Raw genomic sequence first — 23,742 nt, forward strand, 5'->3', positions numbered from 1 at the left:
GTTTGTGTAAACTCCATATGCCACTATGCATCTCATCGTTATTCACTCTTCTCACTGTGTGCTACCGATGGCTGAAAATTGCTAAAGAAGCTGCAGGGAAGGAAGGCTGTGCACCACCAGAGCTGTGTGTGTGTCGGCCCTGGCAAGTGGAGGCGAAAGCACTGCAGACAGGAGTCACACCCACCTTAGCCTTGGCTCTGGAGACTTTGCGCTTACTGGCTTGGGCTCTGGCTGCCCCGACCTTGGAAGAGAGAGCAGCAGCGCGCAGAGGCAACGCGAGATGGAAGCAGAAAGGGGAAAAATTAGGAGAGAGAGAGAAATGAAACCAGCCAATACTGCAAAAATGAATGGGAGTGAAAGAGGCACTGGGGAGAGGGGGCAGAGTCTCCAAAGGAGGGAGGTGAAGATAGGTGAGCGGCACAACTGGGTGGGCTAGGGCAGCTGCCTGCCTACCTGCCTGCCTGCCTGCGGAGAATTCAAGCAGGGCAGGTGGACAGGGTACAGCCCCCTCTCATTGGCAGTAATGAGACCACACCCACACCATACATTTGAAGCACTTATTCCACTTTGACAGCCACAGCATTCTTCAAAGAATCCTGGGAACGGTAGTCTGTGCTGAGAGTACAGTGGTACCTCGGGTTAATAACTTAATTCGTTCCGGAGGTCCGTTCTTAACCTGAAGCACCACTTTAGCTAATGGGGCCTCCCGCTGCTGCTGTGTCGCTGGTGCACGATTTCTGTTCTCATCCTGAAGCAAAGTTCTTAACCCAAGGTACTATTTCTGGGTTAGCGGAATCTGTAACCTGAAGCATATGTAACCCGAGGTACCACTGTAGTTAGGTGTCAGGAGCAGGTCAGCAATAAAACACCCAGTGTCAGGGAAGTTAACTCTTTATTCAAAGAAACCCAAACAGCTCAGGTGTAGTGATCACAGCATCTCTTTCCAGTAGATCTTGCCCCAATGAGGCAGTTGTGAGTTTCAAATATTTTTTGGGGAGAACATCATGTTTGTTTAAGTCGTATGAGAGTGCTTTAAATGTGTGGTGTGGATGTGACCCAAGTTTCCGTAGAGGGGCCAGGAATCTGCTTGACTGCAATACAGGCTGGGAGAAGGGGCTTGTTTAGAATCACTGTAGGATTGGAAGGGACCCCAAGGGTCATCTAGTTGAGCCCCCAGCAATGCAAGAATCACAGCTAAAAAAATCTCTGGCAGATGACCATCCAGTCTTTGCTTAAAAACCTCCAAGGAAGGAGAGTTCGCCACTTTTTGAGGGAATCTGCTCCAAATTATAGCCCAAGCTCTGTGTGGCTGTTATCCTGCCGTAAACTGTTTAAGGGCAGCTGCTTATTCTGAGGCTAGGGCAGAAATGTTCAAACAGGGTTAGGGGCACATTAGTATGCCACGAGAGAACTGCTGGAGTTCTGAGAAAAATCCACTGTCCACTGCTAGCCTTGGCACATGCAAGACCAATTTCATATCTGCCTTCTCTGCCACCGTGATGCAGTCATAATTAAAAACAACAACAACAACAACAACAACAACAACAACAAAAGAACAAACCAAGTTGCAACAACACTTTAAACCTAACACCACAATTTAAAACAGCTATCCAAACAAACACAGCCTCTTTGTGAGCAGCCGCCACCCTGAGCCATTCAAAGGAGGCCTTCGTGTGGCAGCTCCAATTCAGTAAACCTGGTTTTCACACAGGAAGTGCAAATGCGTTAGTATTTCCTGCATCCGTGCAATGACTTCAGGCTGACCTGAACAATGCATATTCAAAACACAAGCAGCAGTTTCTAGCCAGGGAGGGTAGTCTGTCCCAAGGGGAAGAGCCCAGGAGTTTGGCTCCTACATGAATAAAAATGATAGACTTAAGAGAAGCCCAAGCTTTAGTGGCAAATTGCTTTAGAGAAAAAGGTTTTCTTAGTCAGAAAGTACTCAAAAACATTCTGCTGGGAAGAAACACCCTGATATTTAAATACACAGAGTGAAATCTTGCAGATCTTAGGGTGGCCAAATCCCACTGAAAGCAGTGGGACATAAAAGAGAGTTAAATTGCAGTTAGATATTTATTCATTTTAATGGGACGCAGGCCTAACTACAAATTAATTAATTTTTAGCCCCCACCCCAGGCCAAAGACTCTCATAAGGCAGTTCATAACTAAAATAAAAACAAATTTCTAGCCCAAAACAATTAATTTTAAGTTATAAAAGGAGTAGCAGTTTACATGATATAGACAAACAACCAAATTCTTTTGAAAGCAGTTTAAAGCACATTTGAAAATAACTAGAGGGAGATCCTGTGCAAAGAGGGTGAGCAATTCAGCAGGGATAGAGCTACCACTGAAAAGGCCCTGTTTCTTGTGCCTGCCATCCTGATGGGGCTTAATGGTGAGCCCTGATATCACCACAGTAATGCTTAGGTATGAATGACCTGGAATGTATCAGCAAGACAGCTATGCCTTCCTTGTCCTCTGCAAGTTGCACCAATGACATGGCAAGTGGGGGGGGGGGAGGAGCAGAAACCACTGAGCATGGTGCGGTCATGTCTTTTCCTGGATGTAATTTTCTTTAGCAAAATGTTACTAGGAGGACAGACAGAAAAAACAGAGCTGCCGGCGGCCGCATGCTCCTCGTCACTTTCATCTGTCCCACTGGGGTAGTAGCAGCACAGATTCCGCAAAGACCAATTAGCACCCCCGTCAATCAAGATCTGTCTTTATCTATTGTAAAGTGCTTAATGCTTTTAGTAACAGTAAAATTACCAGGCGCCGTATGATAAATTTTGAAGGCAAAAGAAATGATAGTGATGGCGTGATCACAAAAGGAGTCTCTGTCCCCAGAGGGGGGGGGGGAGGGGGGAGGGACAGACAGACCTCTGAGAAGCATTGCTTGCCAGTCTGCTGCTCTGCTTACCTAACTTACCGTATTTTTCGCTCTATAACACGCACCTGACCATAACACGCACGTAGTTTTTAGAGGAGGAAAATACGTAGGCATGCCACCCGTAGGCATTTCCTCCATAACACGCACAGACATTTCCCCTTACTTTCTAGGAGGAAAAAAGTGAGTGTTATGGTGCAAAAAATACGGTAATCGCAAGAACAGCAGGAAAAGGCAAAGAAGTGGCTGCACTAGGAAGGAGATAAAGAGACCTACAGAGAAGAGAAGAGATGAGATGGGGAAGATGCAGGAGCTTTTGAGGAAAGTGGGGGAGACAGAAACAGAAAGTGAAATAAGGCAGGGGAAACTGAAGAGGCAGGCTACCTGTTGCGGAATGAGAAGGTATGCCATGGAAAAAGCACCTTTTTGCCAATAGCGTCTTTAGCGACTACTTACATCGTCATCTGTGTCTCCACCTTGCATCGTTCCTACAATCCGTTTGTTTGGTCTCCCTGGAGCAGAGAAGGAGACAGAATCAATGAGAATGTGGCTGAACACACAACAATGCTGGGTATCTTTCTTTCTAGGGAGCCAAAGGTGGTATAAGAGGCACTTGACGCTCAGACTCATCCTGCCAGTATCCCTGTTCTCAGATTTGGGGTGGGTGGCTGTAGGGTTTGTTTGTTTGTTTGTTGTAGTCTCTTTGACCAGAAATGACGAGAGGGAGAAGCGAAAGTGAACATGGACCTAGCAGGCAACAATGCCTCAGGTCACACCTTTCTGATTGTGTTAGAAAGAAGATGCTTTGAAAGGCTGTGTTGGATTTAGAGAAATAATAAATAATAATAAATCAAATGAAGTGCTAGAGAGTCCTAAATATGTGATCTGTTTTCTGCCTGAGAGGCCAAGAGAGGCAAACGTTTGCTGCCTGTCAGAACGGGACCCTTCTTGATGGAGCTCCTGTCTTCCAAAAGCTGTAGGACAGGGGTCTGCAACCCGCGGCTCCGGAGCCGCATGTGGCTCTTTTACACCTTTGCTGCGGCTCCGGGGCGGATACTAGCAAGGGGAGGAGGCGCATTGTGTGCCCCGACACTCCCCACTGTGGCGGGCGCTGTACTGGCTGTGACGCCGCATGGGGGCAGTGCGTGTGTTAGTCACGCACCGTCCCGATGTCACCTTCTTGCCCACCCGCCCTCTCGCTATATTGTAAGGGGCGGGTACGCTGGTCACTGCATTGAAAGGGGGCATGTACGCTGGTCACTGTTTTGAAGGGGAGTGAAGAACACACACACAAAAAAAGGTAACTTGTTAATTTAACGTTTATTTCTATGAGGAGGAGTAATTCTGAGGGGTCAAACGAAGAAATAATTAAAAAAGTGACAAAAAAGTTATTTTTATAATGACGAGTTTTGCGGCTCCCGGTTTTTTTCCCCCTTCGGAAACGGGTCCAAGTGGCTCTTTTTGTCTTAAAGGTTGCAGACCCCTGCTGTAGGACAATCCACATGCCATCTATGGGGAACACCTTTTCACTTACCCCTGCCTTTGACGGGATGACACAAACTTAAATAAAGGCACATTAGGTTAAGCTAATATGTAAGCTTTGCTCTAATGACTGCTTTCTGTCTTCCAGTAAAGGTCACAGCTCTTTTGCAAGGAGGAGCCGAGAGCACTTGACCAAAGCAGGAGACAGCTGACATTCGGAGACATATGCAAGGAGCTCCTGAAGTCATTTGGTGCATTAACGCTTCCAGCTTAACATTGTTGGTGAGGCTCCAGAGAGGCTCCACAATGCGCTGCCATCCTTGTGGTATCATAATATGAGAATCTGGGGAAGGAGTGGGAAAGCAACTGCATCTCTTGCTCTTGGTTGAACTAGAGGAGCCGTTCTGGGGATGGAGCCACATGCACAGGGTTCAGTTATAGCAGAGGTGGGGAATCCTTGGCCCTCCAGACATTCCTGAATCATCTATGGCTATTGGTCATGATTGCTGGAACTGATGGGAGTTGTAGTTCAGCAGCAGTTCAGCTACGTACTTCAGAAGGGACAAATATTCCCCACCTGTGAGCGAAACCATTTTTTAAATGAGTCCAGAGCTCCACTTACTGTAAGGGCCATGCTAGAAGTGACAGGACAATTCTGTGTATTTAAACATTAAAAAGGCCCCAATTATGTGGAAAATGTGGCAGGGGGAGGAGGATTTGATTCAAAAAACAAACAGGATGCATGGATCTTTCCTGCCCACCCACAGCTTAGCTCCCTGCAATGGGGAGATGCTTTTCCAATTCTGAAAGTGAACCAACATGGAGATAAGTTCTTCAGGAGAGGAACTGCAAGACAGAAAGTATGCAGCTCACCCGCCGGCCATAAAAAAAAATCACCTCATAGCTCCTAACTTCTAAATGCCTGAGGCAGTATCATATTCAGTAAACACATAATTGTTCCTATAAATGTGTAGCTCGGCCAGAAATGCAACTCCAGAAAGCGGCTTGAGAAAGAATATATTTTAGACTCCCAATCTCATTTTGTTGGCCAGCCCTTCCCAGAGCTGAGAAAGTATTTCAAAATTGTAGGTGGCACCATCAAGTTTCTAGGCACTTGCTGTTTCCCACCGCCCTGCAGGACAAACCACTCAGCCCCCTGGGGCCCTTTCATCTGCAATGGAGCGTCCACCAGGTGTACAGGTCCAGGTACCTTGCATCAGCATCTCCATGGCCGTATGCTGCTTCATTAGCTGCCTGTCTTCCATGTCACTGTCAGATCCCTCATCCTCATGGATCTCTATGTCCGAGTCGTCATTGTCTAAATAAAAACAAGAATGCCCACCAACGACAGTTATTAGGACATCAGCTCCATCTCTTTCTGTTCTTTGCTTCAGCTTGAAGGAATGATTGTGGGCTGACAGGCAGACCACAGCTCAGCAACAGAGTAATTGCTCTGTGTGCAAAAGAGATCTCCGGTTAAGACTCGGGAAAGAACTTTGCTTCAGGCATGGCACAGGGGAATCCACAGTCAAGAGTACACAACTTTAAATAATAATAACAATAAAAACCCAGTCGAGGTGAGGAATGACCTTTTAATTGAGATGGCAGAGAAGAGGTGCTCCAAGCTTCCCCTCAGTGCTGCTGCTTCTGTCAAAATTATTCCCTTCTGGGACTACTATTAGCATCATTTGATAGGGGTGGAAAGGATAGGGGGATAGGCTCTTGGTTGCCATCTCCCTCACACTGTAGGTGTTTAAATCCTACTGCCATTTAAGCAGTCTGAACAATGTGCAGGATTGCAGTGCAAGAAGACGGCACAGCTTCTGTCCAGAAAACTCACATATTGATATGAATGGAACAAAAGAAGACTGTCCACTAAAGGAGACCCTCCATTTATTGATTTCAGATCTTTTACTCTCAGAGATCTAATTCTACAGTGTGTGAAGGACAGGAGTAGCTACGTGGTCACAGCCATTAGATTTTTCATGTGGTCTCTGCAATGATCACACTTAAGAGAATCAGCTTGGAAATTTGATAACATTGCTCATTCCTTCTTATCATGCTGGCCAGCTATTCCCAACAGAACACAAGATGAGCGGTGATAAATATAGGGTGCATTTACTGTCAAGCTGTGTGAGCCCGCCCACAGATAACTATTTACCCCTGTTCATAACACTGGAACCTGCAGCTCAGTTCAATGGAGCTAGCCGGACTTTGAAATATGCCAGAAACAGCTCCCCAAGCTGCCTTCCATCTCATCTCCCGCAGATAAATGACGCAATTGATTTCCATGCCCTTCTCAAACACAGCTAAAGGATCCAGAGAAATCGGACGCCTATCAGAACACACAGAGACACAAATACCCATAGGTTTGCATGGGGAAGATAGTGGCTAATCAGAGCGTTTCAGAAGTTACAAATGTAGGGGTGGAGAACACTTTGAAATTTGATTGTTGCCTACACATTCATCACAAACAAGGTTTTGGAAGTTTCTCTCTCTTTTCTTTTTACTGTGATCTTTTCTAAAGAGAATCAGCGCCATCCAAAACCACCAGGAAGCAGGGAGGTGCCTCACTTAGGGGAAAGAAAGATCAATATGTTCTCAGTTCAAGAAGATTTGTAGAAAATTAAGGATCTCTCACCCAAGTGAAATTAACAAACTAACGTAGTAATAATTATTGTAACAACAACAACAGGGACAAAATGGGCTGCAGATTAATTACAAAATGTTCTTCTCTACATTCCAAACTTCTATTAGTTTTTGGTCCTGGTTCAGTGGTTATGGCTTCCCCCAGAGAATCTTGGGGATTGTAGTTCAGGAACTTCTAACAGAAGATTCTCAGCACCCTCACCCAAGTCCCCTGCAGAGAGGACAGACTATTTCATCAGTTTAGAACTGAACGTTAATGGGGTGGAGGAAACTGTGCTGCACACCATCAGCCATGGCATGTCACCTGTCTTTCCTACAATAATGCAAAGTGGGAACAGAAAGGATGCAGTTCTAAGGGGGAAGGCTTCCTCTCAGAGGCGGTGGAGTGATGGTTGCCTGTCTGATATACTGCTGCCACCGCCACCTTCTTTCCTCCAGGCAGGGAGTGGGGGACGTCCAACCCACAGGCCAATCCTGGCCCACAAAGGGATCCAATTGGCCACCGGGCCATTTCCCCCCAAACCACACCCACCCCCTCATCAGCTGAGGTCACAGGTGATGTCAGCTGATGGCTGGGAGGGTAGAGCATGGGCGTAGCCAATGGAGGGGGGCAGGAAGGGCCAGCTGCCCCACAATCAATAAAAATCAATAAAAATACATAGCTGAGGTTCTGCCCCCCCAACAAATGTCCTGGCTATGCCCATGATTGGCTGCACCACCCCATTCCCAGCAAGGACCAGGATCATGTAGTTTAGGCAGCAGGATTTAATCTCAACTCACCAGCTGCCTTCTCCTATAAGGGGGCAGGGATGGCGGCTGGCAGATGGAGGACTCCCTCACGCCACTGCTGCCACCCATCCCCTTTAAAAAGGAAGCAAAGTACCATTTGAAATTGCCTCTCCCCACCACTTCAAAGGAACCCATGCTGTGGTTCTATAAAGCAGCTATTAACTAAAAATACAAATGACTTCCCTAAAATATCCTAACATGTAGATGGAATCAGATGAGAAGGTAGTACAAATTGTGTCTTTGTATGCCACTAATTTCAGATGAAAACCAAAACTGAAGAAGGAAAGAACGACCCACACCAAACCCCAAATATGTTTAATAAATCTTTCACTGATCATACTTTGTTTCCACCTTAGCTGCAGGCAGAACCCACCAATAGATGTGTCACTTTTTCAATAAAGCTTTGTTCAAGCCAAGAACAATATGTGCTTCATGTTCACTGTGGGAACTCAGATTTCCCCACGGATCAAAGCTGCTCTTGTTTGCCCCAGTTGCTTCAAATCTTTGTAAACAAAAGCAAATATGTTATATACTCCATTTGAGCGGCTAAGCCCCAGGAGCTCATCCGTTGCTTCCCCAAACAGAATTTTGCCAATACTGTAACAACAAACAACTGAGTTTGTAAAACAGACGCAGTTTTATGATTGAGAAGGAATTATGCTCCAAAGGAAAGCTCTGTCATTGAAAGTCCAGTCCTGTGTACTTCAGCAGACAAGCCTCTGGGATGAGGATCCTGGTTCAAATCTCATCTTACCTATACACTCACTGAGATGGCCTTCTCAAAGCCTCAGTACGCCATCAGCATATGGTGATCACTGAGAGTATGTCCATGAACTGCTCTGAACGTTCTAAGAATTACGTATCTGAGCAAGTGTATTTATTCTCCTTCAGACTCCTCTAAATTCATTTTTTAAAGTCCTTCGGCTTCATGTTCAAGTCTGATTATGCTCAGCTTTGCTCATAGCCATCTTTTCAGAGAACCATCTAATTGTAGAGTTGGAATGGGCCTTGGAGATCATCTGGTTCAACCTCCTGCTCAATGCAGAATCAAGTTCCAGGGTAAAAATCAGCTGGGGGAAGGCCCTTTCAAGTCTCCTTCTAGAAGACAACTGCAAGATGAAAAAAAATTCAGGATCCACAACAGGCATGGGGAAACTTTGGGCCTCCAGATGCTGCTAACTACAACTCCCACCAGCCCCAACAAGCATGGCCAATGAGCAGGGAATATGGGAGTTGTAGTTCATCAACTTCTGGAGCACCAAAGTTTCCTCATGCCTGATCTACAAAGACCCAGCAAGCCAAAACACTAGTCCTCAGCAGAACCAACAGTGCTCTGCTACTTAAAGCCTGCTGCCACATACAAAAGGACAAAGACAAGGAAGGTTGAGATAAAACTATTAACAAGCTGGAACTATCAAATGCGACTTGAAAAGCTTCAGCCAGTTTCAGTCAAAAGCAAAAATTCCCTTAACTAATCCACAAGAGAAAACCTTCTGGGTTTCTCCCTCACATGCCCCCTGCCTCCCAATAAATGTTCACGGCATACAAAGCAATATTAAAATAACTGGGATGATTCACCTAAGGGTCTCTGCTGACGTCTTAGTTAAGAATAAGCCAAAACTGAAATAACAACATCAGGATAAAATTGCTCCTTCCAATCTGTCACTGATTCAAATTTTCTGTCAAAGGTTAGCATGTGGGCAACCTTATTAATTATAGTTCCCTTGGTATTAAAAGCAGGCCTAAATACTCCCTCCCACTGGAGAGATTTGACCTAGAGTAAAAAGAGAGGAAACATTGACTGGAATTGCTTATCAGATGAAGAGCAGCATCTTTGGCTAATTAAATAGAGTTACTTATTTTCATATGGCTTAAACAGGACCCAATACTATAAGACCCGGTTTTAGTTCAATGTAATCCGCAAATCGGTGAATTAATCCAGTTTTGCATATTCATCTGCAAAAGTTACTAGCTCATAGAAAGTTTTCTGCTTGCCTCTTGCATGCCTGTAACTTACATTAGCCATTTATACCCTAAAGGAGGAATATGTTGTTGCTCCTTGCCTGGTTGTAGGTTTTCTTAGCTAGTACAGGTGCCCAGGTGAGTTGCAATTTACAGCTTTGAATTAATAGTCAGGTGGATAATAAAAAAACCAAAACCTGTTTTTTGCTGGATAGGCCATCCATCAATTTCTTTCACTCCATTGGTGTCTATTCATTCCCCATAGTTGCATGAGCTGGAGAGGTGAGGCGGTGAGGCCCCTTCCACCAGGCCAGTTGCCATTTGGCTCTTCCACTCCACTAACAGGCAATGCACCGGCCACATCAGAGAAAAGAATGTGAGAGTGTAAGGCCCCCTTCTATGGGACCAACTACTGTTTGGTTCCTCCAAGATGATGTGTGCCAGGCGCATTCCACCCAAATCATTATGCAACCTTATTACAGATGAACTGGTATCTGAATTTACTCTTTACCCCTTCTATTATCACCCTTTCCTTTTTGTAGCCAACGGATTGGTGGCCATGATTTTACACATTAAAGTGTCTTGAGCAAATGGGTGGGTGGGTGGGGGGAGTGGTATATAAATGCGGTCAATAAATAATACAACAAATCCCCTATTATTAGCACACAGCAAGGCAAAACTGCTTCATAGAGTTGTAGAGTTGGAAGGGACCATGAGGGTCCTCTAGTCCAACCCCCCTGCAGCTAATGGGTTTGATACTACATTGTTAAAGTGAAAGTGACTCACCTCTGTTCCTAACAATAATAGGGCTTACCCACCATGCTACCCATAATGCAGCTGATTTGGGGCTCAGAGATAGATATTTAGACAGTAAGCAGCCATGACCTACCCAAAGCTCCCATCATTATTGAAATGGGGTGGGTGGGGGGCAACAGACAATATACAGCCTTGACTTCCCATTCTGCCTTGAAAATAGTAAATTGAGTGACAGGACAATCAAGCAGAAAGAGAAAACTGCTGTAGCTCCATATGCCTCTCTGCCTGCCTGGTGTTTAGTTTCCACCTCAAATGACCATGGTAACATGAAAACGGAAAGGCTCAAACTGCATGGGACCCTGGGTCTGCAGACACCCGGAAAAAGATAAGAAACAGAGCTCACTTCCACTCTTCAGCAAGCGCTTCTCTTCCTCCTTCAGCTTGTTCTGCATCAAACGCAAAGTGTTCTCTGCTTCCTGCAGGGAAGGGAAAACATCAAAATCAGAAAGGCAGCTGCACCATGCTTCCGCTCAGGAAGGTAACAAGACATAAGCTGTTGCTTGGGTTAATATCAAAGGCTTTGCAGCTAGCTTAGTTCCATAGAATGGGACTTAAAAAAAAAAGTGACTATAAGTTTCTCTCTAAATTAGATCAACTCTAGCGGTTCAAAAGTGCTGCAAACCTTTGAATCTGGGCACAATACTGTTTGATTCGTGCCAGAAGATTATTCCATGAGGTTCAGTAGACTAAAACGCTTTTTATGTAACTTGTTGGTTCAATAAAAGAACATCTACAAATGTTAATCAACTGTCTATGAGAATCCATACAATTTGTGTGTGTGCTAGCCATGAGGAAAGTAAAGCCACTTTCCCTGCAACCAGTATGAAAGCTATTCCAGTCATGTCTGCCAACTTCATTTGCAGATGGAGCCAGCTCAGAGGTGCTGCCTTGTGGCACAGCAAAGCACAATGGTAAATGTTAAAGGGAAGGGTAAGTGCTGTCACACACTAAAGGGAGTGGGGGAGAAGAGCAGAATGACAAGGGCAGAGGAGAAAGTGCTTCTAGCCTCCATTTTTATTTACTAGTCTGCTTTTTTTAAGCCGGCAAGTAAAAATTCAGATATGCACTGCCAGTTGTGTTGGTTTTATGCTTCTTTGTGCAGTTGCTGCGGCAGAACGAAACAAAGAGCTATATCCTAAAGCCATGGACAACACTTGGAAATGTATTCCAAGTGCTTCTGTGACTACTTGTACACTCACAGCACCTGCACATGGGTTTATGCAATTAATCTAGGAAGGGAAATAGCCTTCAAAGGTCAAAAACTTAAAGCAATTTCATCACTATTATGCTGACAACAATATGGCAAAACAGCCAGTTCTATGAACTTCCCTGCTTTCTCTGCCTAAGATAGAATACATGCTCCAGAGTTATGCACATAGGCTCATGTTTCTTACCATAACACATTTTCTTACATTGCTTACTCCTTGATTCCAACTATGGTCGAGAGAAGCAAACTTATGTGAGCTCTAGCCCACAAACACCGTTCAGGACCTTGTGGGTAGTTCATTGACATACAAAGGGAGTGTGGTGGTGGGGGAGACATGCCATTAACGAATGAGAACAGGGTGCAAGATCTGCTTCCTCTGTGCCCGCTACCTCTTCTCTCTCACTGGGTGACAAACAGGAAGGAGGCAGAGACCCAACAGGACAAGACCCTTCTCCTGCCAGCTTGCATAGGATCCCACCAGGGCTCATTTTACTTGTTAGATTATTTATAAACCACCACTCATCAAAACAGATTGGATGGATTTCATAATTTATTGTGTTTGTTTTCATAAATAGTTTTTTTTAAAAAAAGAAGAAGTTTGCTTTTAGAATTGTATGATACAGTTAAAGCAACAAACGGAAAATAAAAAGGAAAGTCAACATAGGAAAGGAGGACACAAAGGCTTCCTATGGGCATCTTAGTTGGCCACTGTGGGAACAGAACGCTATATACCAAAGGGGTCTTTGTCCTGATCCTGCAAGCCTCTTCATATGCCTACCTTTCCTGTCCACTGGGCCAGCTTGGACAGAAAGGGCTATCAAAAGGTACCCTTTGGGGCCAGGACCTTGCCTAAGCCACACAATCTTCTTGGCTTTGGGACATTTCTTGGCATCCCTTGGCTCATCTCACCTTGGACAGCTACCAGTGGCTGACCCCTGCCACCGAGGGAGAGAGGAAAGGGAAGAGGAATGTTCAGGGGGTGGGACTAGATGACCCTTGAAGTCCCTTCCAACTCTGCAATTCCATTATTCTATAATCTGCATCCATGGGTATTGCCTCTGCAAGCAATCCTGGAATGACAACATAAGAAGGGCTTGCTGGATCAAGCCAGCAGCACATCAATTCCAGCCTCCTGTTCTCACAGTAGCCAACCAGATGCCCCCCTCCTATAGGAAGCCCACAAACAGGACCCGAGTTCAACAACACTCTCCCCATCTGTGAGTCCAAGCAACTGGTTTCCAGATGCATAATGCCTCTAACAGTGGAGGTAGAGCATAGCTATCATGGTTGGCAGCCTCTACGAATTTGTCTAATCCTCTTTTAAAGCCACCAAAAGAAATCCATCTAGTTACACTAGCCTACTAGCTACAGTTGCTCTGCACTGAACTGAACTGATTGCAAATCTTAAGATGATTTCCTTGTATCTCACTCCTGCTCCAATAGGCACAACAGATTGCCCGATATCATGACAGACAGAGTCTCCAGTGAGAAAGTGTTAGACATAGCATTTGGGAGCCCTGTCTACCATAATGGTAAATGCATTCATTTATTTCCCATTGTCACAGATACTAATTAATAGTTTTCCAAATGTCACCCCTGGGGGCAGAGTGGGGAGAGTACAGGACCCAGAGGCAATCAATCATTTTGCAAAAAGCTATAAAAGGGGGGGTATTGATCTTAGAAGCAGAACGGAACTGAGCGTCTGCAAAGCTATTTCCAAAGAGTCTAATAGCAGCCGCTATGGAAGGGTACTGTGAAAAACATGCCATCAGTTAGCAGGAGGCTGATGATCTATTGCTAAACAAGCTCTGAAAGGCACAGCATTGTTTAACCAATGATATTCCCAGTGAAGCCTCTGCTGCCTTGGACATCCACAACCTGCTCAGGTCCACATTGAAAGCATTCTGCTTACCACAAAGCAATCTGACTTCTATAGGCAGAATTAAAATACAATTAGAATGTAAACCATTTACTGCCTTTATTCCAAACTCTATCTTGTCGGCAGGACTTTGGATGCCAGTTTTCTACCCTTCCCTGCGTCTTCTCTATTCTTGGATGTAAAAACTGCTGTAGAATCTATATGGCATGTTTCTTTTGACTGATTCAGCAAAAAAAACCTATTTTGGGTATACTGGACTCCACAGCAGCTCTGTATGAAGGGTTTGTCTAAGCCAGATGCATTTTGGAGGTGTAATGCTAGAAATGTCTCATTGAGGAATATGATGTGGGCTTCCCCTGAAATGCCCTGTTTGGTCTGAAGTTGCTGTCTGTATAAATTTTGTACTGGCAAAATATCTGCAGATGTTTGTGTACTTTAAGTTATATTCCTGCAAAATAAGGACTAACAACTGGACAACAAAAATGGAATTTATGAGCCCTTGCAGTTGCTAAGAGACATATACCTTGAGCGTGGAAGGATAAATATTCACCATCTACAGTGGTGCTCCGCAAGACGAATGCCTCGTAAGACGGAAAACCCGCTAGACAAAAGGGTTTTCCGTTTTTCAATGCGCTTCGCAGGACGAATTTCCCTATGGGCTTGCTTTGCAAGACGAAAATGTCTTGCGAGTCTTGAGATTTTTTTCCGCTTCCCCCCCCCTTTTTCTAAGCCGCTAAGCCTTTAATAGCCTTTTAGCAGCTAAGCCGCTAAGCCTTTAATAGCCGCTAAACCGCTAATAGCGCTAATCCGCTAATAGGGTTGCTTCGCAAGACAAAAAAACCGCTAGACGAAGATACTCGCGGAATGGATTAATTTCGTCTTGCGAGGCACCACTGTATTATGCAACAGTTTAAAGTCCTTAATGCCCTTGCTGCAGTTGAATGCACTTTCTTGAAACACCAACTTCCTTTGGATATCTGTTTTGACATTTGGAGGGCATTTATGAATCTGTATGTGTATCTTAAGATGGACGTATTGATGTTTATTTTATTGTGAATGTGAGATGACAATAGCGCTTTTGCTTTCTTTAATAAATCTGCAGTAAAAAAGAAATGTAAATTTCTTGGAGCAAGAAATGTAAATCTTATCTTTTCTCAGTAGACTGTTTTCTACATATCCTTTCCTAGCCTCCCTCCAGGCTTTGTGGAAGGGTTTTTATGGGGTTTTTTTTGTTTTACTATGCATTTGGTATGCTTTATTTTGTATTTTTCTGTTGTGAACCACTCTGGAATCTTTGAATAAAGGACAGTATACAAATGTAATAAACAAATAATAATACTTCAAACTCAATATTCACAAGTCAGAGAAAGCTATCGTTTCAGAAGGCATCAGGGAAGCTATGTGATTCCCCCCCCCCGATACTTGGCTATATGTACCAACAGTTTGGCTTAGTAAAAGGTAGCTTCTGAGGAGCTGGGTTTTCTCAAATCATACATGACACATGACTTTAAGTTGCCAAGAAAACGTCCCTGGACCTTTTTTGCTAGCAATAATAATAAAATAATAATAATAATTTTATTATTTATACCCTACCCATCTGACTGGGTTTCCCCAGCCACTCTGTGCGACTTACAGCACATAAAAATTGCAAAACGTTAGACATTAAAATTTTCCTGATACAGGGAAATATATGACTGATGGGGAGTTGCAGTCCAAAATATATGGAGGGCACCAGGTTGTTTTAGCTGGAGAAGCCAGAAACTGACCCTGGGTCCTCCTCCTCTGTGCAAAGCAGTTGTTCCGTCACCAAACTACAATCCCTGCCCAGCAAAGGGCCTTTTAGAAAGACAACTGGCTCAACACTTGCACAGCATCCTGTCCCCTGACTGATCATGACTTACGCTATAAAAAAATCATTACAAATCAGTCTTTAATTTTAAAATGATATTTCCTAGCCTGTAGTTGAACTTTCTCTCCCCCCATGTGTTCTTGAAGGAATTAATGAGCATCATGACTGATTGCTTCATCTGGTAGTCAACAACCCTGTCAACTTTTTAAAAGATATAACTAAATGAATTTCGACAAGCAGCTGGCAGAAAAAAGTGAAACTTCTGTAACATACTGTAGAAATTCCCAACACAGGTGCGCAACCATTTTCAAGCTTTCTTCACCATTAGCCAAGGTAAAGCAGCCCACCTCAGGCAGCAGATTTGAGAGCACATTAAAAAAAAGCAGCAAGTTCTCATTTAATTCTTATATTTTCCAACATTTGGAACCTATTTGCATCATCTGCCTCAGGCATCAGGCAATATCCACCAGAGAGAAAAACCTTCCCGCAATTATTCATGCTCTGGTAATATTGCTGTTGGTTATTGCAATATGTCATTACAGCCATCCCATCAGGCCATAGCAGAGGGAGAGAGACGGGACTGCGGGGCATTTTCTTGCCCTCTGCTGAAAGAACAGCAATATTTGCCTCCTCATCTCCTTGAAATCGTTTCATTTCAGTGATCATTACAAGACTAAGTGTTTGTGTCTATGTTTCTTTTTCTCCTTTTCCCTCCCTAAAGTCTGCTCCAATTGCATCATATTTTTTCTTAGATTATATGTCTGAAGGACTCAGTTCTCTGGGAGCATTTCTCAGCTGAGGAGCAAAATAAAAATGTTTTAAATAAATATGAAGACTAGGTGTTACCTTAAGAGAATTGGTTCAGAACCTGACAGCAACATTTTAAAAGCCTTTCTCCACCCCCACCCTCCAGTATTTTATTTTTAAGCAAAGAAGACTTTGAGGCAAATCTGCTACATCTATCTAAGCTTAGTGGCCAGTTCCTTAACATTTGCTTTTTCAAGTTTAGGAATGTGAGCCACTGACTTTGGTCCCAGAACACTGCCACCCCAGTGATGACAAATCTCACCATATCTCTCATTGTAGTTCCTGTGGGGCAGTAGATAAGAGGGAAAGAAGGGAAGCAAATCCCACTTCTCCAGCTTTGCACTGAATTTTCAATTTCATTATGAAAATGCTGACCCAGTGAGCATCTGATACCAAGTGCCCTGTTTCCAAGGTTCCCTTGGGCACCTGGCTGGCCACTTTGAGAATAGGTGGTCCTTTTGGTCTGATCCAGCAGGGGTTCTTCTTATGCTCTTAAATAAAGCATTGCGTTTTACGTCTAAACTGCGTCTATATTCCTCATTCTTAATAATGTTGTACACTGGATCTCCCACCCTTTCATGTTACGGAAGTCACAATGTCTGCTCATTCTAAGGAGGGGGTACACACTTCAGTTAAAATATTGTGATGAAAACTGTTATCAATGCTGAGATCCTGAGCTAGGTGGAACACAGTAACTGAAAAGAAGGGATGGGCAAAGGCTTCTTGAATCCCAGCAACAAAGATGTGTGCCTTGGGTATCTTCACAAGGCTATATTCAGAAAGACAGGTGAGCCAGAAGCTCTGTGACCTTCCAAGTATTGTTGGACTCCAATGCCTGCCAACCCCAGCCAGCATGTTATCCTAGAAGGGATGCTGGAGTTGTATTACAGCAACTTCTGGAGGACCACAGGTTCCCCATCTCAGCTCTAAACCTATGTGTTTCTTGCAGCCTTTCATTCCCTAAGGTCCTGGGCACAATGGCGCAAGAAGAGTCCTTGACCGTGCAGCATCCTTATGATGCTATCAACAGGAACTTCAAGTTTCAACAGTCTCTTCTTTATGTCAGCAGTTCCAGAGCAGGAGACATTAATCCTGCCTGGTATCTTGTCCTAACAGCTTGCAGATAAGCACAATGTCCAGGGGGAAATGCCGATTTCCTACTAACAGGAGCTCAAAATCTTCACACTTGAGCACAATGCACAATCAATAGCAAAGAGACTGAAATTCAAAATTATGGCTGGGAGGGAGATTAAGGAAGGAAGAAACAAAGTGACAACATAGGGCAAAAGAAAAGAAAGGCCCCTCAAGAGACCATGGTGTATTAACAGAGTACTCTTCAAACAATGAGTCCCCCGTTTTCAATGACCAAAAAACAAAGCCACCAATCTGGGACATCTCCAATTAACTCAACCGTGCCTATATTGTAATAGAAATTGCCTCAACTGCTCTCTTATTTATTTGCTTACTTCTCTCTCTGGACCTAGGGAAAGTACAAATTGTAATGATTCAATAAAAGCTCATTTGCTACTCTCCTGGCATATTACAGTTCTGTTGTATTAGTTTATTTGGTGTGTTCGTTTCCATGCATGGTCTTTATGTAAATATGTGGATGAGTCCATGGTGTGAACGCCATGATCAGTGTACATAGTTTATCAAATTATGTCAGATGAAGAAATTACTAGAGCAGCTGGGGCCTCTCATAGCCTTATAAAAAATATTTTACCAGCAAGGAATATCAAAATTTACTCTTCTATATTCTGCTATTGTTTAAGGCGCACCTGCACAATCGGAAGCTGCACCTTGGTTTACAAACTTTTCAGAAGTTGAATGGATTCTGTTTGACTTCTGAAGTAGGTCTGTAATTTATACTGAAAGCAGGGGTTTGGAGGGGACACCAAATTTCAGGGTCCGTAGTTAATGAAGCTCTTCACATGGTGTTAAGGGGACAGCGCTGGTGCCTGCTCACACCTACAGCATCAGTTAGTCTTAACAAGGACTGAAAGAGGCCACCTTTATAAAAGCACTCAAAAATCAAGCACAATAAAAAATAATTGCGAGTGTAGCATGGCTTAACAAGTTTTTGTTTTCCCTCCTCTGTCTCGGTTAACTTGACCACAGGCCAGCTGGTCTTTTGATATCAGAATGCTTCACTAGCAGACCATAATGACAAGCTGGGATTTAAACTCTTCTCAGCAGCTAAGATATGTCACGATTGCATAATGAATGGTAACTCAGATACCAATAGGCAGCACACGCAAGCTTTCCCAAGCCAAGCTTCTGCAGGAACAATTTGTACACAAGAATTTAATTGTAATGAATTCTCCTCAATAGAAGCGTCACAAAGGAAAGTTAATCATTTCAGGATTGATTGCGCTACATGGAAATTTAAATTACAGCTCCTGCTGCCTCCTTGAAGGAGAATGGCAGCGCTCGGCGTGCATCGCAGATGGTCAGGGGCCTTCAGGGAAATGCGGGAGATGACTGGCATTTCTGGGCCTCTGTTGTCCCCAGGAGCGTAAGAAGAGTCCTGCTGGACCAGAGCAAAAGGTCTTCTGGCCCAGCAACCTGTTTCCAAAAGTGGCCAGCCAGATGCTTATCGGAAACCCACAGAGCCTCCCCCTTGCAAACCCTGTGTCCTGCCCCCACCTCACCACCAGAAATGGAGATTCAGAGAAGCAAGTGGGATCTGGGGGGGGGGGTGTCGCAGCGTATTCCCTCTCCTAGAGGGAGTGCTCCTAATCAGGTTTCCAGCCACTCACTCCCTCCAAAGCAAGGCATTCCTTATTATTCTGATTTTCTTTTACAGTTGATGTTCAACATCCTGAAGCTACTGGGCATCCTCAGTCTCCCTTAGACTGCTTTTTTGAGTTTTCACGAGATATTTTCTTTTTGTACTTCTACCTACTTCTTGCTTCACCCAAGCATGCAGATACTACCCTCATTTTCATTGCCTCTGTTTTGGCTGCATGGCCCAAGATAGCTATTAGAGACAGGCTTACTACTACTGGGCAAGCTAGGTTGCAAGGGATACGGTAGCACAGCACTACCCTGTGTTCTCCAGCTGATGCCCTTCTCTGTGTGTCCTCTCCAAGAGAGGTGAGGAGGGTAGCAAAAAGAGAATGGGACGTCAGAGTAGTGGCTCCCCAGTTGTGAAATGCTCTCCCCAGGGAGGCACGCTGGGCTACTTCACTATCTGCTTTTATTCAGCCAGGCCTTTGTAGTTTGGCCTTTGGACTTAATTCTCTGCATATTTTTAGTGGAGTGGCACTGAGTTGGATTTGCACTTTTATGCATATTATTGTATTTTAAAGGTAAAAAGGTAAAGTACCCTTAACAGTTAAGTCCAGTCGCAGACGACTCTGGGGTTGAGGTGCTCATCTTGCTTTACAGGCCGAGGGAGCCGGCGTTTGTCCGCAGACAGTTTTCTGGGTCATGTGGCCAGCATGAATAAGCTGCTTCTGGAGCAACGGGACACCGAAACCAGAGCAGCACACGGAAACGCCGTTTACCTTCCCGCAGGAGAGGTACCTATTTATCTACTTGCACTTTTTGGCGTGCTTTCAAACTGCTGGGTTGGCAGGAGAAGGACTGAGCAACGGGAGCGCACCCTGTTGTGCGGATTCGAACCGCCAACCTTCTGACTGGCAAGCCCAAGAGGCTCAGTGGTTTAGACCACAGCGCCAGCTGCGTCCTTTGTTGTATTTTAGATTGTTTATATTCTTGTTTTTCTTAACAACAACAACAACAACAACGTGGTTAGACATGCATATTTCCCTCCAAGGACTACGCTAGTGCTTGTATAAGAGCACGAATCTTGAGGACAAAGATCTGCTATATTACATAGACTTGTAGGCCTTCCGTCTTTTGGGGATGTAGGGAAGAGGGGGTAGTTTTAAGAGACTGCTGCATGGCATCCACAGTGCTGCACTAATTAAAATGTGAAAACCTTTCTTCAGTCTTTAAATCACTTTTCCAATTATGAAACGCAACCTACCCGATGTCATTAGTTGTGAAACAACAGCAGAGAACACAAGCCGCTGCATCTGCCAAGTGTTCCAGAGATTACAGGCCAATTACTCAATGATGCTCTTTAGGCTGGAACACAGTTTCACTTGATAAATATTCATTTGTCCACCAGCTCATTCCTCAATACCCAAAGAACCCAGGGAAGCAGATTAACCTAACCACACAGTCATTGCCATTGTCTTAGCATGCTGTTGAGTGAAATTCTGGAAAAGGCGGCACAAAGCATACCATTTCCTCTGCACAATAATTGCAAAAGACATATTTACTGGAACGAAGGCAAGTCAGTATACAAAGATCAATGAGCCATCTGATTGTTTAGATGAATGGGTGTTGCAAATATTGGAATTCAATTATTTATGATTTCAAGTCCTATTTTTCTTTGAGTCCCAGCAAGCGGCACATATTCCAAAGGGGCAGGGCTAATCTGACACCAAATTGTCCTGGCAAACGTGATGAAAGGACAGTCAGGAAGAAGAGGACAGGAAGAGAGAAACAGCCCTTTCAGAACTGTGCCTTGATCTCCCATTGTGTACAGCACTAAATCATAAATCTGCCGTGGTTTGGAAAGCGGGGTGAGACAGGGCGAGGATTTTTGAAATCCATGGTTCTTCTTCTGTTATGACACACTTCTTAAAAACAACACCACCTGTCAATGGGCAGGTTTTCGATGACCCTGAATGGGGAAGAGCTACCTGTGAACAGTGCCTATTGGCTCATCCATACAAAGTCATTAACCCATTATAACCACACACACACACACTTGTGTCCCCTGAGCATTTCTGAAATTTTAAAACCAATGTTTGAAGTTATTATTAAAATAAAATAAATAAATGACAGACATGTCAATCAAAATACATGTGGCAGACCATACTGGGCAGACCATCTGAAGCAAGGAAGTAAGATGACTCAACTAGTATTCAAGGCACTGCCATGTATACCTTTCATGCAAATTACACAGGCAGGAGGAAACTGTGCTCAGCGCATGACTGAACTTTTAAAAATTACATCCGTCTTCACCCAGCATTTTAAATTTATTTATTTATAATTATGTTTTATTTTTCTTGGTATACCTCCTTTCAGAAAGAGCAACTCTGAGCAGATGGGTAACAGCAGTCGGATTCTACCATAAGCAAATGGGTCAAGCCCCAAAACAGTGACAGAAAACAAGAAAGCAAGCCTGTATTGGAACCTGGGTTTGTGCACACTTGAGGATAAATATAGACAAAACTGCAGAAATGCATACAGAAGCATGTGGGGTAGAAATAGAGACTAAAGGAGTTCATGCAATATTTGAGAACCCTCACCTCAAATCTCTCCTGCTCCATTCGGTGCTGGTCATCCAGTTGCTGTTCCAGATATGTAAGGTTACGGAATTTTTCCAGGTAACAGCTATATTGTTTCTGCAGTTCCTCCTCAATCTTCTCATATTCATCCATAAAAGCTGGGCTGATGGGGACACAAGAAAAAAGGAACATGGGAGAATCTGTGAGTTTTGTTTTTTTAGCTGTGTGATGAACTGAGGGATTTTAAGCACGACCTTACCTCCCACCCAGCTCCCAAATATTTTCTGGGAACATTTAAAATATTCTATCAGGTTAAACCAATTCTAGAATATGCTCAACTACTCTTTTTCCAATATCTTCCAAGTTAGAAATACAGTTAATCCATTATTATGGATTCATGGTTCATTAAGAGAGCCAACAAAATTTAAGGTCCTAATTACATCTGAAAACTATGTCAAGGGAGTCCTAAGTAGGATTTGATTGATTTTGAACCATCTGGACATAAATATCTAGTTAACTGGCAACAAAGCATGTTGATAATAATTCTAGAAGATAAATGAGTATGGATTTGGGGGGAAAATTCTTGCTTCACTTTAATTTTTTTAAAATATAAATTCATTGATTTTTGGCTCCAGTGAGATTGAACAAAATATACCCCGAGACTACAGGTGATTGTTGGATATGTAAAACACTTGAGGCAAATATATTCCACATTATGTGGTTATATACAAAAATCCAGATATCTTGGAATCTAGTATTATCAGAAATAAAAACTTCTAGGTTAGGATGTCCCAAGAGATCCAAAGGTAATATTATTTCCTTATCTAAAGGGCAGTATACCAGAAGATGATTTCGAAATGACAGCTTATTTGTGAACTGCAGCCAGAATGATAATCTGGCAGAATTGGAACAGTAGCACCCTTCCTTCTGTAGATTCTTGGCTAGCTAACATCTGGGATGTTGCATGTACGGTAAAGCTAATAAATCTGGTCAAAGCAGGAGAGGGCAGACAGTGAGAGAATCTGAGTACAACCACTAAATAGGCCTGCTCTCTTGTCTCACCCAACTGTGATTCCATCCTAAGTGGGCCAAGCAGAAGGTTCTCTCCTTCTGTTCTTAGGAAGTAGGCAGGATGATATGAGAGGAGGCAATCTTCAAGGTACCCTAACATGCATAAAACTTTCAAAGGAGAAACTGGCTCACTTGTATTTTAATGATCCATAGTTCAAAGAAGCCTGATAAAAAGGTAAAGGGACCCCTGACCATTAGGTCCAGTCGTGGCCGACTCTGGGGTTGCGGCGCTCATCTCGCTTTATTGGCTGAGGGAGCCGGCGTACAGCTTCTGGCCAGCATGATTAAACTGCTTCTGGCGAACCAGAGCAGTGCACGGAAATGCAGTTTACCTTCCCGCTGAAGCAGTACCTATTTATCTACTTGCACTTTGACGTGCTTTCAAATTGCTAGGTTGGCAGGAGCAGGGACCGAGCAATGGGAGCTCACTCCGTCGCAGGGATTCAAACCGCCTACTTTCTGATTGGCAAGTCCTAGGCTCTGTGGTATAACCCACAGCGCCACCTGTGTCCCAAAGAAGCCTGATAGGAAGGGCTTATTGGCCTGCATAAAGTCCCACAGATCCTTGACTACAACACATTAGAAACCAGCTTTCATTTTGTGATTTAAATATCTAGCCCATGAGTCTGCAGCTGCATTTGATGAAGTCACAGTCAAAAACACAAAAACACCCAAATACTCAAAATCCCAGAAAAAAGGCACCAAGCAAAAAATAAAACAAAACAAAAACACCTTCCCCCATTCTTTATGATTTTTCACTCTTATATATGCATCTGGGATATGCCATGAAGGATCACAATTTTTTAAAAAGCTAAAATCGGCTATATGGTCACAACAGACTGACCTCTCCAATATGAACCCGTTTCTTTTAAAAACAAAGAGTCAAATGTCACCGATTCAATCTCATTTTAACAACTTTGTTTTTCTGCATTTTTAAAACAAATCATTTTTTAAAACACAATTATCAAGTGATGCTCAGAGTAGGAAAATGCTGAGCTGTTTTCAAAAGGTCAAATGACTGGGAAAATGGATAAT

General features: G+C 43.7%; 1 protein-coding gene across 4 annotated transcripts in view; it reads right to left on the bottom strand.

The window, feature by feature from the left end:
• Positions 1-23,742, bottom strand: part of CLUAP1 (clusterin associated protein 1) — a 56,491-nt gene that overhangs the window by 2,009 nt on the left and 30,740 nt on the right. For 2 of the 4 annotated variants that reach the window (XM_083473803.1, XM_083473804.1), the window contains exons 8-12: positions 21,658-21,799; positions 10,929-11,001; positions 5,580-5,687; positions 3,344-3,399; positions 185-241 (exon numbers count right to left, since the gene is read on the bottom strand). In XM_083473803.1, coding sequence (XP_083329929.1) covers positions 185-241; positions 3,344-3,399; positions 5,580-5,687; positions 10,929-11,001; positions 21,658-21,799 — 436 coding nt within the window. Of the gene's footprint in view, positions 1-184; positions 2,925-3,095; positions 3,400-5,579; positions 5,688-10,928; positions 11,002-21,657; positions 21,800-23,742 lie in introns of those variants that run through there. The other 2 variants (XR_014518841.1, XM_083473805.1) reach the window with 2 other exon arrangements.

The sequence above is a fragment of the Podarcis liolepis genome (genome assembly GCF_965112155.1).
Source record: "Podarcis liolepis genome assembly, chromosome: 14".
Lineage (NCBI taxonomy): Eukaryota > Metazoa > Chordata > Lepidosauria > Squamata > Lacertidae > Podarcis > Podarcis liolepis.